The following is a 17,920-nucleotide window of genomic DNA, read 5'->3' as shown; positions in this document are numbered from 1 at the left end:
CCACCCTTCCAAGCAATTTTGGAACTCTTTTTCTGGACTGGCCATCAGATCTTTGGTCGTATTACCCTTGATGTCCTGAATGTCATCAAAATGTCGTCCTTTCAATATTTCCTTTATATTCGGGTAAAGAAAGAAATCATTGGGGGCCAGATCAGGTGAATAGGGAGGCTGTTCTAATACCGTTATTTGTTTACTGGCTGAAAACTCCCTCACAGACAGTGCTGTGAGCTGGTGCATTGTCGTGATGCAAGAGCCACAAATTGTTGGCGAAAAGTTCAGGTCGTCTAACTTTTTCACGCAGCCTTTTCAGCACTTCCAAATAGGAAACTTGGGTAACTGTTTGTCCAGCTGGTACAAATTCATAATGAATAATCCCTCTGATGTCAAAAATGGATAGTGACATCATTGCAACAAGTTTGTGAACTTCATTGTCTGACCTCGTAAATTCACTTTATCAATCACCTTGTTATGAGGACTAAATGAGCAGATACTTGGTGTGGTTCTTTACATAGTCAATGTTCAGGAAACGTCCACCATTGCTACCATTATTATTATATTGCTAACATTATCATAATCATCATTATTATTTATGTGATGTGCGCCACACCCTCCCCCAGCCTTAGATTACTAATTTCTAAAAGAAAACATTTGTATCACATATCTCTCAGGCCCCTGACGTCACTGAGACTCTGTGATTCATGAAGCCAAAGACATTGTAGTTATTGCAGTTCACAGATGTTCACCACATGATTAGGGAACGACATTAATTTTAGGAGCACTTGAGCCTTTCCACCATCGGGTATTTATGATACTCCGGTCACGGATTGATATACAATCATCAAAAGTCAAGCTGTCTGCAATAATGGAGTGGATTTGTTGGTTATACAATGGATTAGATAGAATTGTGTTTTATAGTAAAGTGGTGACATGGTTTTTTAAGAAAAAAAGAGAGCACTGCATTGGAAATCGGGATATCTATGTTTTCTTCTGGTCTCTTCCTGACAAATAACATAAGCTACTGACAATGTTTCTCGGGGCTTAGTTCTCTCTATTTCATGGGATGGATTAGATGGTGTCAAAGACCTTACATGTTCTATAATTTTATGTTTTATTTAGTTCTGAAATTTTTGACAGTGCTCTTCAGGAGTGTACAAATATTACACTCTCCATAATAGTTAGAACAATTTCTCTGTAACACCTTTTTTCACTTTGCCCCATCTTCTGAGCACTATACAAATATACACCACTGAATTTTAGAATCATTTTCTGAAAAGTCGTGTACTGTTTCTGAGAATTGTGTTAAAAGTGATATTTAGTTTTTCAGAAAGACAAATATTGTATATTTTGTTTTAAGGGATAAATTTTAGTTAACACTTTTTAGATAAAACCTTCCAGGAGATTAAAAGATTTAGTGAACTTATGCTTTTTCTAATTTAACAGAATGAAAAACATTGGGAAACAGTTGAGCCAAATGACATGTACCAACCTGTAAACATGAAACAATTACATGAATATGGAAGAAATGTAATATTAGAACGATCTGTGGTTTTACCAATATTATGTTATTTGCTTTTTTCAAGTTAATATTAAATCTTTTCAAAACTTAGTTACAGATTTAGAATTTCACACAATTCATACTGTTTCATACTAGCAAAATATATACTTTGATTATTAGGGATGCTGGAGAAGAAGAGTTTTGTTTTGTTTTTTTAAAAATAAAGTATCCATGTTTGAGAATACATATGGATACCATTGGTTTTCCTGCCAAGATGCTGCCAATCATTTGAATTCAGTTTTTAATCACTTAAATATATACATGAATTAAGAAAATTGGATAATTTAACTAAAAGTTCATACTGTTTTCTAATGTGACACATACTTTACCCAAAAGGAAATGTTCAGGACAAGTATAAGGAAGAAAAATTGCTTTTATAGAAAAGAAAAAGAAATCTTAAATTCATAACTATGCAGGGTTGCCTGTAGCCATAGGCAATAGTAGAGTTTTATGCTTTACAGCTGCAAAAATAATTACATGAGCGTTATCTCAGCAACAATCTTTAATGGATTACATTTGTTAGCTTTTCATTATAGACTGAAAAACTCAAATAACATAGTAAATTGAAAAGAAATTTTGATTTATCTGACTTAGACCTTTGATATTATGAAAGACATTTTATTAGTCATTGGTTTATTTGAGATACAATCTCAATTTGTAAATTAGATATAGTGTTACCTTTGGTTTTAAGCTCACCAAGTAGAAAAATTGTGCAAATTATTTATTTTTATTTGAAACACATTTTACTTTTGCATTTCTCAAGGGCGTTAAAATTTTTCAGAGATGTTATCTTAGATTAATAAGGTGATCTAATAAAGGCACACACTGTTAAGCTCAATTAATTGCTTTTTCTATAAACCTTTCATTTTATTTGTGGTATGTTTGTAACACCTAATCATAATATAAGTTTCTAACCAGTGAAGGTCTTCATACTCTTTTCTTTTTTTAATGTAGTAACAGCAGTTCAGCAAGGTTTATCTTTGTATCTATGTATTTTATTAATAAATAGTGTTCAGCACTGAAGTTAGACCAGTGTGGTGCAAGCATACTTCCTTTTCTCTTTCCTATTCTTTTCTTTCCAAAGAGGAGGTCCTAAATCTTCTCTTTGAAGTACTGTTTTCCAAATGTTTATGTAGTCAGAGTTGTAACCAAGTTGTCTCAATATGCAGATTTAAAAATTGTTTTGTTTGAGTGTATGTTAAGGCTTACTCAGATGTGAGTACATGCTTAGTATAAAGGAAGGAAAAGTAGAGAATTACAAGAGAAAAATACTCGATTTTGTAAAGCTCTAAACTTGTTTTGAGGTTTTGAAACCAACATTTCAGTGACTTTTGCAGTCACAGTTTGAGCATAAGTTTTTTTTTTTTACATTGTTATACTTCATACATGAAAGTATTTTTACATGCCATTGGAATGGAAAGACATTCGTTTCAGTACAAATCTGTGGCCTCAAACATTCAATTCAATAGGCTGTACAAGATAAATAATATTTATCACTGCAAATCTATGTACTTAACATATCAACAAACATTTTAAGTACCATCTTAAATTAGATGACTAAAATTGTTCATGTTTTATTGTACACAGGGGGATAACAAAGTGAGAGAAAGATAACATTTTTAGACTTTTATCGAAGCCTTTGTAAATAGTGAAAAAGAGGTTCTGTTCAAGATTACCTATCTAGTAAATGACAGAGTTATGATTTAAGACGAAGTGGTGGCAAATAGTTCATGATTTCTTGATGTTAACAAGGTACAGAGGACAATTTTATGGCATGAACTATTTTTGAAATACATACTTGTTTTATTTTCCACATTTTATTCCAACAGATACAAAGTGAGTAATACTGCTTATTTTACAGTATATTAATATTACATTAGTATCCAGTTGAGATTATAGTAATAAATTGTTTTCTCCTCTCCTCTAAAATATACAGTTAATAATATAAATGGGGTTAATAATATATGTCACCCTGAATAGGTGTTAGGATTAAATTAAATAATATTTACCCCCACCCCCGCAAAAAAAAAACAACCCAAACCCAAACCAAAAAATACAGAACATGCAAAGTGACGTTGTTGGTAGCAGGGCCGTCGTGATTGTCACTGGAGCCTTCTAACACTATCTCTCACTCAGTGATAATGGAATAAACACAGTATTTTGAATACAGTCACTTTGCAAACTTATCCAAAGTATTTATAATGAGCATATTTAAATTATATTGATTGTATACCCTTATACACTAGTTTGAAATATCTCAACTATCTCAATTGAATGAATGTTTGGAAATGTATTTATTTTTGCTTTTAATATTTTGGTTTGCATGTGTATGTAATGGATTTAATAATAGAAAGCTTCATCCCAATGTGTCATGTAAATAAAAGGAGGATTCAGTTCTGTTCCCGAGCACATGGATGAGAAAATGTAGGCAGCTTGCAGAGAAGAAAAGTAAGTTAAAGATAAGCCAAATGCTCGCTGTGAAGGCATGAAGCAGCAAAACACACTTGCCCACTGGCCTGAAAAGAATATCAAATTATCCCTGTTGTGTAAGGTCAGATATCTTTATTAAATTGCATATGTGCGTAAGTAGATATAGATTTTCCAAGATGCATGTAGATAGCTATTAGGAGTAGTTTATTATCATAAATGTCTCTTTTGCTGAATTTCAGTGATCAGGACTGTATATATCACTGTTGAGCATAATGATTTAATCTCGTTGCTACAGTACTGCGGGATGACTTCAGACAAAACCCTTCCGATGTCATGGTGGCCGTGGGAGAGCCTGCAGTGATGGAATGCCAGCCTCCACGAGGCCATCCTGAACCCACCATTTCATGGAAGAAAGATGGCTCTCCACTGGATGATAAAGATGAAAGAATAACTGTGAGTATTTAATTCAGCAGTGGGGAACATTTATAGATCTAACTGTTTATATCTTCACCAAAGAAAGAGAAAAAAGGGACTTTTCTTAAAAAATATACATTTAGGGTTTGCCTTATCTCCCCCTTTTAATTTTTTTTGAAATTAAAGATATTTTAATTCTCCCCAGGTTGATGTGAAAATAAGTGAGGAAATTCATGTTGCTTAGTTTGGAGATTAGGAAAAGAAAACTATAATTTCTATGTTAATGTCTTAAAATTAACACTTTTGTGTAACTTAATTATTATAACTCAGGGTGTATCACATTTCCCTGTGTAACAGTAAAAATTATATATATAAAAGAAAAAAAATCAGTAATGTTTCCAGAAGGCCTCCTAAGTTACTGAAGGATTTTTTTTCTCTTTCTACTGTTTGAATTGCTTTTCTGTTCTATAGAGTTTAGTATTGTGTCCTGAAAAATAAAATCTGATTCTGAATGATGGTTAATGATGGATTGCCTCGTTCCAGAATAAAATTGTGTCACTTGATTATTAGATTTCAAATTGCTGTTGTGATCCACGCAGAGAAACCTGCCCTCTGTAGCAATGTCTGTTTCCTTCTTAATATATGACTCTACTTTTTCTGTGTTTTCCTACCTTGAAAGGTGTTTACTGAAGGACCTGAATAACCAAGCTCTCATTACCTCTACTATCGCATAGTCTTCCCCTTTATTCTTTTCTGTGTTCTGCACATATTTTCTGTCCATTGTGAGAATTCTTTGGCCAAGATGTAAAGTTCCCCAGTATAATGCATGTGCTAAATTTGTGAGAGAACAAAGTCAGAACACAGACCTCATATTCCTAGTAAATGTTTGCACTATTTATGAACAACCAGTTAGCAGATTAGCATGAGAATTAAACAGTTGGGAAAAAAGAAAAGGTTTCGGCAGACAAGGTTTTAGGAACCTTGAAAGAAAATCAAGCATTTTTCCTGCACTGATCTGATTTAGAATGAGTCTTGAAAGGATTTTGTAATTCTAGGAATTGGGGTAAGCATAACCTAGCTCTACTTTTAAGAGGTGCTGAAAAATCACATGACGAAGTGAACTTACGTGAAAACATTGGTTTTGGGAAGTGGAGTCGAACATGGGAATGGAGAGCAGAGGGACAAATGCCTCTCTTAGTAGGGATAACAGATTCCTTTTAGACCGATGCACAATTAAGATAATATTTTCCCGTAAAAACATACTTTAAGTCATTTAATGATCACTATCTGTAATTCCGATTTCCCTGAGCTAATGATTCAAACACGTGAAAACCATTATTATCCATCTCTTCTCTCAGGTCTTTCCTGATTACCTATTTATGTTTAATACAAATTAATGATAAAATTCTCAGCATTGGAGATGCAGCATTAAACAGCTATCAGTGAATCACAGAATTTATGTGACTCAGTGTACAGATCAAACCAAAATATATAGTAGAATCTATAGTATGTTAGACTAATAAGTCCTATAAAATAAAGTAGTAAAGGCATAGACACATTAATTTGGATTGGGGAAGGATTTCACTTTTAAATAGGATAACCAGAGAATGCCTCCCATAAAGATATAAGACCCGGTATTATATTATATTATATTATATTATATTATATTATATTATATTATATTATATTATATTTTACTGGGTCTTATAATAAAATAAGACTGGGGATTATATTATATATTATGTTATATTATATTATATTAAGACTAGGTCTTATAGTAAAATAAGACAGGGTCTTATATTAATTTTTGCTCCAAAAGACTCATTAGAGATGATTGTCCAGCTAGGTCTTATTTTCGGGGAAACATGGAAGCATCAGGGGTAACAACTAGCCAGACTGGGTAGGACCTTAGAGGCCTTGTACATAGTTTGGCTGTTCTCCTGAATGAGGCGTAAAGCATCAGAAGTTTCTCAGCAGAATCCTTCGCTGTCTTGAGAGCACACTGAATGGTGATAATGGCAAAAGCAAGGAGACAAGTTGGCAGCTTTGGCAGTGATCTAGGCAAGAGGGAAATAGTGGTCTGGACCAGTCTGCTACGAGGGGAGGTCGTGAGACGTGGTTAGATTCTGGATCTGCCCTGAAGGAATAGCTATCAGAATTTGCTAACAGATTGGATATGGCTTGTCAGAAAAAGAGAAGAGTCAAGGATTGCCTTAATTGATTGGTCCGAGTAACTGAAAAGATTGAGATGGCATTAACTGAGATTCCACTGACTGTAGAAGAAGAATTGGGGTGGAAGTTATCAAGAGTTCAGTTGTAGACATTGTGATTAGAAATTATTATTAGATATCCTCATGTAAACGCCAAATAGGCATTTGGAAACATGACTCAGAAATTCAGAGTTGAGGTTGAGGGTGGAGAAAAAATTAAGTTGTGGTAGACATAACAAGTACTTCTTACTGTGCAACCCTCCCCTTCTGGGCAGCTGGAAGACTTTCCCACCCGGTTCCTTGCTGTTACAGCAGACCGATTTGACTAGTTGAGCTTCATGGGCTGTGAGTGGAAATAAATACTGTTGAGTGCACCTCCTGCACTCTTTACCACGTGGCATTCAAGGAGTCCACATGTGCCCGGCAGGTAGTGCGGCCACACTATGGACACCACCCCGGCCTGGGTCCCTGAGTCAAGGTCAGCAGAACTTTCCACAGCACACCTCCATCGTCCCATGGTGGACGTGTAGAATGAATGAGAACTAAATCTTGTTGTATTAAATCACAGAGAATACTTACCACAGACTAATGCAGCCTATTCTGAGTAATACGGGAGTCACCAGCATGTACACATTATTTAAAAACAGGAGAATGAAATTCACCAAAAAGTTTTTGTTTTGCGTGTGTGTGCATGTGTAAATCTGTATGTTTTTTGTAATAGTGACAGTTTAACACCGCAATAGTAAGTGAGATTTTTAAAAGACCCTGGGATTGTCTTGTTGTATCATGTATTGAATTAGAAAAAAAAAATCATGGTTTATGTCAAAATGTTTAATTTATTGTTGGGTCTTCATTTACCTTCTGTGGTCCAGAGGGTGCTATCCTATAATTATTAAAGAGTACCAGTTCCCCCACATATAAGTAGTTCAGAGTCAGTATTATAAAAACCACCGCCAATCAGGAATAAAACAATTTAAAGTTGCAATAACCTATGACTATGAAGCGATGCCAGGATGTTGATGTACAAATAATTTTAAAATCATTTAAATGCTGCCAAAATGATGATTCACAATAATGTTCCATATGCTAGGAAGTTGTAACATCTGAAACTTTTACTATTTCTGAGACCATCTGTGTGTTTTGTATAAATTATGAATGTTAAACTGATAAAACACTAGAGGTAAAAAGCACATTTATACATACAGGAAACTGAATAGATGAAAAATCAACAGTTTGGGTTTAAAATGACGGTTCTTATTGAGATCATAATTGTTTTTGTTTTATTTTCTTCCTTTAGGCAAAACTAAAATTGAGTAATTACAACAAAGACTTAAAACAGCAACAGAATGCCTGAGGTTATTACCAATTCTTTTTTTTCAAAAATTGAAAGTAAATTCTTAAGACATGTTGGTTATTAAGTATTTCATATGCGTCTTCTTTCCCAAGCTTTGTTTTCAAATGATTGTTTTCATTTCTATTGTTAATGGACTTTGCCAAATGTGTTGAGTAGAGTCGAACTGGAGATTAAAGCACATAATGTCTTTAAGAAAGGCAAGTGAAGATTGCACGGTTATTGCTACAGTTTTGGTTACAGGAATTTCTAGAGTTCTTTAATGTGGTGGCTTTCTTTGTTGAAAATTTCAAGTACAACCTTCCCAGCTGTGAGAACAAAGACACACCCTACAAAAAAGGGGAAATATGTAATTGAATTGTAGCTGCACCTGTATTTTTTGATGTTAAGTCATTTCTTTTTACATTGACCTGGATTCTGAGCCAAATTTTAGATCTATGATGATTATAAACCAGGAATATGTAAATAGCATTTTCATATTGCCTACCTGACAGGACAATCTTTTAGAACTCTTTTGGCACATATTTCTTAGAATAATTTGAAGGAGGCCTTAGATGATGTTTGTCTGTAGTGTTCTCTTTTCTTTCTTTTTTTTTTTCTAAACATGAGTATTTATATTTAGAGTTAGAAATAGAGTTTAACTGGCAGAATGGATTAAGTAGATTTACTTCATATGTCCAAAACTTAGTCATAACCATTATTATTAATAAATGAAATTTCCTCATAGAGAGATGAGAGTACCAAAGACTTCTTTTTGACATAGAACAACATTCAGACATACCTCTCAGAAAGTGATATATTTGTTTTATTTTATTACATTACAATTTAGAAATATTGTACTTACATTCAAGATTATTTTATAAGGTTGTAAAATTGAGTGGTAAGACTCGGAGTTGGAAAGTAATACCAAATATTGAAAAAAACAACTAGTGTTCCATCAAAAAGTACTCTCGAATTAAGAAAAAGGTCACTACAGCTGAAAGTAAACATCAGAAGTACTTTCCTAGAGTATAAAATGCCTCAGTTAAGTATAATTATAGTCAATAACAGGACTATGTTGAGTGAAAAAGCTGACAAGTAGACCTGAAAAGGCCTAAGAAAAAATTAAGTATGTGTTTGGATTTCTGAATGGAGCTAATTAATAGTCATTGGTAGTAAGCGAAGAGAAAGTTACTGATGCAAAAACATTGTGAAAAGATATTACATTTATTTAAAAATTTGCCACTTGTTTTACACTTGTTAACCTGAGTGATTTTAATATTGTTGTCTTAATGAAAAGTTAAGTATGTTATAAATCAGCACAGTTGTTGGGTTCACATACAGTTGCATAATGTATAAGGCACCAGTTTCCCATACCTTTTTTTTGGGGTCTCCGGGATATGAGCATCCTCCTGGTGGTAGGTGCTGGAATTGCAGTCATAGAGACAACAGCCTATGTCTTGTGGAACATAGCTTTGTAAGTAAAACTAATTAATTATTGTAAACATAAGAATAAATGTATTCATAAACTAAAATATTAAGGTATTCAGTAGTACTTCGGTGGTAACTAATGGAACAACAGTCAACTACCGTGTTTCCCCAAAAATAAGACCTAGCCAACAATCAGCTCCAATGCGTCTTTTCGAGCAAAAATTGGTATAAGACCCGTTCTTGTTTTACTATAAGACCCGGTATATAATATAATAATATAATATAATATAATATAATATAATATAATATAATATAATATAATACTGGCTCTTTATAATATAATATAATACCGGGTCTTATATTAATTTTTGCTCCAAGAGACACATTAGAGCTGATTGTCCAGCTAGGTTTTATTTTCTGGGAAACGGTATGTGGTTTACCTCAACATATGATAAATTAGGGTAGCAAACTGATACCATTATTTTAATAAAACAAAGTGATAGTTGCATTCATATATGAAAACTGATGATTTATGACTAAGAATTAAAACTCAATCTGAAATCTTCAAACAAATGTGCCATGTTTTAGAAATGGTTATTGTCGGGACACCAGTAATTTACTAATCTGCTATACAGTGATAACAATAGCTACTGTGTTTTGAGTCCCTGCCATGTACCAGATGCTTTATATTATCTATCTCATTTCATCCCTTTGAAAACTCAACAAGCCATTCCTTTCTATTATGGCACACATATCAGTCAATTCAGTCTCCTAGAGAAGATAATGATGGTGATGATAGTACACACTTAATATAACACTTACTGTGTGCCAGACCCTATACTAAGCACTTTATATGTATTGACTCATTTAATCCTGACTACAGCCCTGTCAGATAAATACCAAAATTTCACTAATGCAATAGTTAATTTCAAGTAGTCTGGGGGTACAATTATGGGACAATTGGCTTTTGTTCACTTATAACATTTCCTATTCAAATTATAATGACAGTAACTCTTAGCTTTCACTGTGAAATATTGTCTCTAAGTTTGCAATGGTCTGGATAGGCTAGTTCACACATTAGAGGTTATGGTCTTGAAACTAAGCTTGGTACATTTGAGAATTAGTACATATTATGTTTAGTAATAGAAACTATAACATAGCAAAAATCTATACAACTTTAAATTTAGTAGTTTCACAAAAGATGGCATAGAAATAGTCAAGTTCGACCAAAGGTTATAGTTCAGACAAACTAAAATTATTTATTCTGGACACTACATATCTTACATCAAAAGATATTAGGAGATTATCTAAGGAGGGTAATAAATAACTATTCACCATTTGACATTTAGGGAAAGAGGGTTTATATAAAAAAGAATATTATGAATCAACAAATGATTCAACTGAGTGAGCGTTATAGTTAACTGTCCAAATCGTGGATTGGCCAGATTCTAATATCTGCTATACACATTTTAAAAGTTATTGCTAAAAATTTCATCAATTATGAGAAAATATATAATGAATGGGATATTGAGTTAAAGAAAACTTTATTGATGTAATAGCTTGGCAATTTTGTGTATATACAATAAGATATAGTAAAAACTAATACAGAAACAATACAATGTAAATAGTGAGATCTGCCTGGACTCAATTCTGAAATTCCAGAGTTAGTTTCTTCATAATAACCTTTGACTGTCATTTATCCTGAATAATTTTATTTTAGTATTTAAAAGAAGAGCTTAAAATGCATTCATCTTTTTATGTTTGAAATTCTTAGCTTTTAATTTAGAGATGAATAAAATATGCTTTTTTTCATTTTCTATGTATGTGGCTTTGTGATATAAACATTTTTTAATTACTTGCATTATTCCTTGAGATAAGCTATGCCTTGAATTTTTTATTCCTTTTCCTATCCTGAGTGTAAACTATTCTATATGTTTTACAGATTTTGTTTTTGCTAAATATGTTTTGCTAAATCATATTCTATATGTTTTACAGATTTTGTTTTTGCTTAATTGGAAAAAAATTTTGGATGACGAGGAAATAATTTTATTATGTTGCTTATTTCCATCAAAACCATAGTGCAACCAGAAACCACTCTATTGTCGATTTCTTCTACTTAATCACATAACTTTATTAAGATTTAATTTATTCATCTTTGGAAAATGTGGGAAAAAAATTTACAGCATGTGTTTTAACATAATGAGCAAATGTATTTAGTAGCCTTTTGTTTTTTTTTCAAACAGTTTTTACTTAGATGGTATAATCAACCATCCTGGTTTACTGGGAATTGTCCTGGTGTTAGTACTGAAAACCCTAGTCCTGGGAGGGAAAACATTGCTTCTGGGAAAACTGGGACAGTTGGTCACTTTAAGCCTAGATGGCTTAAAGGAATTGATTTCTGCATGAGTGAGAAATCACATTCATGTAATGTATGTAAAAAGCAGTTAAATAGAATTTTAAGTATATAATTTTTAATAAGCAAATTAAGAATTGGAAAATCATTAGTCAAATTTGGAGAAAAAAATCAGATACACACACACACACACACACACACACACTGCTTCCTATTCCCAGGTTAAAGAGGCACAATTGTTAAAATGCAACATGTCATCAGTTCTTTTTTCCGTCCTTTTCTGCTTCCTGTGTGTCTTTATAGGTTTCTTTGATTTCCCTTTTTGGTGTGATATTTTGGTAAAAAGCAGCTGACTCACATCCCATCTAAATCCCCAGTGTCCCCCGGAGCCTTCACAAATTTGGCATTCAGCCCTCTCCTTGCCAATTGCTTCCTTTCCCCCAAATTCCCACATGTCTCCTTCCTAAGCCATCTGCTCCTCCTCCCTTCCTTCGATTAGTGCTTTCCTCTGGTCTTCCAACTTCTTTCATTGTTCAGTGTCCGTTGCTTCCTTTTCCTCTCTTCTGCCCTGGAGGAAGTCAACCTACTTAATGCAGCTGATGTCATAGAGCCCCTTTTCCCTGAGAAGTTAAGTTGGTGTTCCTGCAAAATAAATATGTAGTTCTGTGTGTGAAGGTCAAAGGAAACTAACTGGTGTAGGGAACCAGAATGTTTTTTCTATCCATCTTTCATAAAGAATCATACTCATGATAATATTTTAACTTTTAAGAAATAAAAATTGTATCCATGATTTAAATTTAAGTGAAATCAATATAAATTTATAATATGAATCATGGCACCGAAGAAATGAGTTAAAAAGAAAATTTCTGGCCTATCCTACTTCTTAGTTTTTAGATTTAATCATTGAAGCACAGTGGATTAATAGAGGAAAACAATCTTAGGCATTAGAGGACCACATTATAATTTCAACACCTATTAAGTGCGTGATCTTATGGACACTTTGATTTCTATAAATTCCATTGTTTCCATTTGAGAGATGAATTGTCTAATCATACCTATGTATTGGTCACGACGTTGCTGTGGGAATCCAGTGAGAAAATACGTGTTATAATAAATTCCATTCATTGTAAATGGTGATATACTCTGTATATATTAGTACTGGGTGTTTTGGGTATTATGTTTGTATACCTGCCTGAACTATGGATATGAAAACCTTGATGGAATAGGAAAGTTAGAAACTGTTTGTATCAGCAATTTCAACTTCTCCAAATAAGCAAGACCGTATAAATGTTTATGAAAAGAGATTCAGCATTTATCTAAAGTTCTATCTACAGATGATTCACAACTGTGAGAAAATTCCCAGTTTTGCAGAATCACCATGAGTATTTAAGTGTTGGTGAATATTATGAGTAAGTAAAGTATTTAGACTAATACTCATATTAAGAAACACATTTGACACCTTTATTGTGAAATGCAACTGCAAGAGAATTCAATCCTACTGCCCTCTGGCAGTTCCTATGTGTAATAAATTAAATTTTCTCCTGTGAATCATCCAGAACAGTTCTAGATAATGTGCCATTTTAGGGCCATTTAGAAATGCTGTGATTCTGATGAGATATGCTGGTTGAGAAAGGCTGGTGTAGCTTCTTAAGGAACATCCTGAACCTTTCCGAAAACTTGTAATTCTATTTAAATAACTACACATATACTCACCGTGTTTGGACACTGAAACTAGAAAAAAGAAAGCCAAGCATTCCGGACTTACTTGGGAAAGTCTCTTACGTGTGAAACTGCTTTTTGAAACTGCACTAACAACTAGACCTTGGGCAAGTTCTTTAATTGTTGAAACTATTGAAATAATATCTTTCCTGACTATTTATTAGCATCGTTATGAGAATGAAACCAGAGCACATCAATGACAGCCTCATTGTAAGGTGCTATTTTAAGGATTTTAGTCTTGACTTCCAGTTAATGTTCATTCTGCATTGATATTAATAACTTTAAAGAGGTGACAGACCAGAGATTTTCAACTTCAGAATTAAAAAGAGCCCTTTGAATTAGATACAGTGGACAAAAGAAAACAACAACAAAAAAACCAACACTGATAAAACTGTGGTATATCCTGTTTTGATCAATTTTAAGTGTACCTCAATCAAATATATGAGTCCCCTTCTGCATGACATTTACCTTTATGGGGTTTTATAATTTATAGTCTTATAATTTATATGCCCATTTTTGTCTGGGTCCCTTGAGACACCTAGTTGCAATTTTAACTTCATATAAACTGACTCAAGTACTTCAGAGAGGATGTAAATAGATTTGGACCCAGCATTAAAGTAGCAGAAGCTAAATATTTTCTAGTTCAACAGATTATCTTTGGTGACTTCAGGAAACAATATACTAAATAAAAGTTCAAGTTTCCTCTACGCGGTGTAATAAAGTTCGGTGTGAGTACAAGTCAATATATGTAACGAATCAGAATATTCTTGAACAGTTTTGGTATTGTACAATGTTGATGTTTATCCTCTTTTGTGTTGCATGTTGATTGTCAGTATTCTTTTAAATCTGTTCAGATGATTCTGGCCTTCTAAATTTTTTTCCCCCAAATAGATTTCCTCAAAAACAGGTCTGAATATTTCCCCCCAGATCCAGCCCCACCCAAGTATTAGTTTCAGCCAGAGCAACATTAGATGCCATAGAGGAAAGCCTGGCAGATATGCCTGCATCACCTTGGAGGTGGAATTCCACCAATCCTGAAATTCACTGCTGTGGATGTATGCTGCTTTTTAGCATCCATGGTCCTTCAGTCACAGTAAATCTTCCAGAAAGTTGAAAGGGCCTCAGAAATTTTAGTAATCAGCAACGAAAAAAGTAGTACCTCATGACTGAAAGTAATTAAATCAATATAGTATACTAAGCAGAAGTCTTAGAACTACAGGCTGAACGCACGCGGTCAGAGGACCAAGCCTGTAATAAGAATTTCAGATTAGTTCTGTATCCTAACATAGAACGCCAACTTACAAATACTGTTTTCCCTTCTGTTTTTTTTCCTTATAATATATGCTCCTCAAGCAGCTGTGTTAATGCACTTTCTAAGCGATTTGGTATATTTGATCAGGCCTTTAAATTTCTCCAAATAGCCCAAAACTAGTGGAATTTCACTACTGTTGTAAACACTTTAATTCTTGGTTAAAGTTGTTTGCCAAATTAAAGATGTAGTCTCTTGTGATTTCAAGGATGGTATTATAACCAGTTTCTTTTCTTTTCAACGTCCTATTAATTAGAGAGGAAATGTTTCTCTAAAGATAAAGTTTTAAAATTTTTCTCAAAACATTGCTTATAAAGCTTACCTGTAATTTGGAAAATATATGAGAAAAACATATCGGGATACTTTTCAGTAAATTCTCTGTTTTGAAAAAGTTTATTTTTCTAATTGCTTGTAATTTCTGTACTTGCAATGGCCCAGATAGTTTGTTTTTCCGTTTACCACAATCAGAATGAATTGTAATCTTAAAAAAGTAGTTTCAAAATTGCTCTGGATTGTACAAGGCAGTCTTTTCTTAAAACATGACCGAAAATGTAGAAATCGAAGAAATTATTGTAAGCCTTTAAATTTTAAATTATTTTTAAACTGAACACTTTAAAGGGGTTGGGATTTCCTTTTCATTATTTATAATTGGCTAAGATTGACTTTATTTCTTCATCTTGTCCATATTATCACTTTTATTTACATGTTCTCTTAAGGATTACTCCCCAATCTTAGGGGGTGAGGGTAGTATCTTCTCTAATCTAATGCAGGTACAGCCCTTCTTTTGTTTTAAAGGCTAGTTGTTTTAAAAGTACTAATTGGCACTGTTGGTAACATCTGACCACCTCAATTTTTATCTTTTTAAACCCAAAGAATTTGATAGTATGATAAATTGTACACTTGTAAAATAATCTGGTGTGCATTAAAAAATTACTAACAGATGGCACAGCTTTTTCTCAACTCTTACAAACCTAGGTGATCACAAGCTTTAAAGGCTGAGCACACAAAAAACAGGCTCATGCTTAAGTCACATTTAACAGCAGCATCTTGTGTGGGAAAATTTCAAGAGCACTTGAACTTGATCTGTATAATGCTGGTGGAAAATAATGGAAATTTGTCTCCTTGAGTGGACGAAATGTAACTAGCTAAGGAATCCATTGTTTCTTATTTATTTGCCTTTTACCATTCATGTCACTCTTTTACCTACATGGATCCCATCACCATATTGCCCCACACATCCTGCTCATAAAGAATCATGTCACATTTCCTCATTTTTATTAGGGAAGCTTAGAAATACTCTGTTTACATTTTAAACATGCCACATGATAATGAATGCATGTTTATATGGGAAAAGAAGAGTCATGCCTCTGTATAGGAACTAATGTAAGAATTGACCTAACTATATCTCTCCTAAAAAGAACACATGTGCATATGAAGTGTACGCACTCATATTTTTTTCCACTGGCGGTTAGATGGACTAATGGCAATTAGGTGGGATATCCAGAAAAGTCAGGCTTAAATATGGAGTGTGATGGAGCAGGGCCTTCAGTCTAACTCAGGGAGGTCCACCAACAGCACCTGTTTCTTCCCTAAGCCTGGGGATCTATACATTTACAAGATAGTGCTGATTTGTAGTTTGTGAAGTGGGAGGCATATAGGAGCTCTTGTTTTCTATCCAAAAGAAAGTGCTTTCGATAAGCTTTCCTTTGGGTCTATACAGAAGGAGCGCCACCCACTTACTAAAAGATCTGGAGCATGTTTCTGATATTTTGGAGCCTTATTTTTTTCATATCACGAGAGGGAAATATACCTCCCCTGTGGGACTTGTAAAATTGAAAGATGACATGTGCATCAATGTCATGTATACAGCACATGTTGCTACATCACACTTCTCATTAATTAAAACAATGATAATTTAGATGGTTGTTTAAATATGTTAGTACATTTATGAAATTTACTGCAGATTCACTGATGTATTTTTCATTTGTGGAGAAAACTGTCAAAGGCATTTTACACTTAGCGTGTAATACTTTTTTAATGTGTTAGCATTTTGCAATTGTTAAGTACTTTAAGACTTCTATTGAAACATCAGAGAATTTAAACTTATTTATTAAGTTGGTCAGAGACATCAGTATTTGAATTTGTCTCCTACAAGGCAATATAAAGTAGTATCTTTTAATGTAAATTTTACAATATCAAGCCTTTTTCTGAAGCGATCATGATTGAAATCAAAGAATTCCATATATCCAATTTCTTAAATCATGAAAAATCGGATAGTGTTACTTCTAGTACGTAGGTGTTGTGCTAGATAGGAGATATGATAATCTCCTTGCCATCGTAGAACTTACATTCTATACAGAAGAAAGGCAAGAGACAGAAGGTCAAGTTTGTTTGTTGTTTTAATTAACTTTCTCTTGTTCCTTAATCTTCCCCCTGACTGACATCACTCCCACCACTTCTTGCTGGAACCTCCCAATTAGGTTTGTATGGAAGCAACCTAGGATTCACGAAATTCTGAATTTCAACTCAAAGTTCAAACAACATATCTTAGAAGACTTCAAAACACTGTGATCCTTTACACCGTTAATAGTTTTTGCACTATATTTTCTATTGAGTAAGTTTTTGTATTGGCCCGGGAACTGAACCATTTGTGTCTGAGAAAGATTGTCCCAAACAAATACCACTTCAAACGATTTTTTTTAAATACTCTTCAGATAGATAGGTCCTTGTTTTCTCTTTTGTTTTCACAGGTAACTATAGAATTACATGGCTGCGGGATGCATTTATTTTTATTATTTGTCCATGAGTTAATCATGAGTTCTCAGGTAATAATGCGAACTGTGTGGATAATTCTGAAGCTTAATGTAACCCACCAAAAAGAGTTTGTTTAAACTGTAGCTCAGATTGTATTCTCTTCCCGATGTGTGCCGATTACGTTACTTGCTTTCTCTTAGGAAGTATGTAGAATGTTTACATTTGTTTCCACATGTGCAGTGCTGGGGCAAAGGGTGTCATTATCTGTATCTTAGCATGTGTCCCTTATGAAATGAAGCACACATTTGCCAAAGAACTGAGCTGGGTTCTGGCATAGCCTTGTAATCAATAAAAGAGAGGGAAGCAACTAGCCATATGGATATTGAATCTCTGACCCTATTCTGAAGAGCCCTGA

General features: G+C 33.7%; 1 protein-coding gene across 1 annotated transcript in view; it reads left to right on the top strand.

Moving 5' to 3' along the window:
* Positions 1-17,920, top strand: part of ROBO1 (roundabout guidance receptor 1) — a 1,107,232-nt gene that overhangs the window by 966,316 nt on the left and 122,996 nt on the right. The window contains exon 5 of the mRNA XM_033132830.1: positions 4,281-4,438. Within this exon, the coding sequence (XP_032988721.1) occupies positions 4,281-4,438 (158 nt within the window). The remainder of the gene's footprint in view (positions 1-4,280; positions 4,439-17,920) is intronic.

The sequence above is a fragment of the Rhinolophus ferrumequinum genome, chromosome 2 (genome assembly GCF_004115265.2).
Source record: "Rhinolophus ferrumequinum isolate MPI-CBG mRhiFer1 chromosome 2, mRhiFer1_v1.p, whole genome shotgun sequence".
Classification (NCBI taxonomy): Eukaryota; Metazoa; Chordata; class Mammalia; order Chiroptera; family Rhinolophidae; genus Rhinolophus; species Rhinolophus ferrumequinum.
This window is presented reverse-complemented; position numbering and strand designations above follow the sequence as displayed.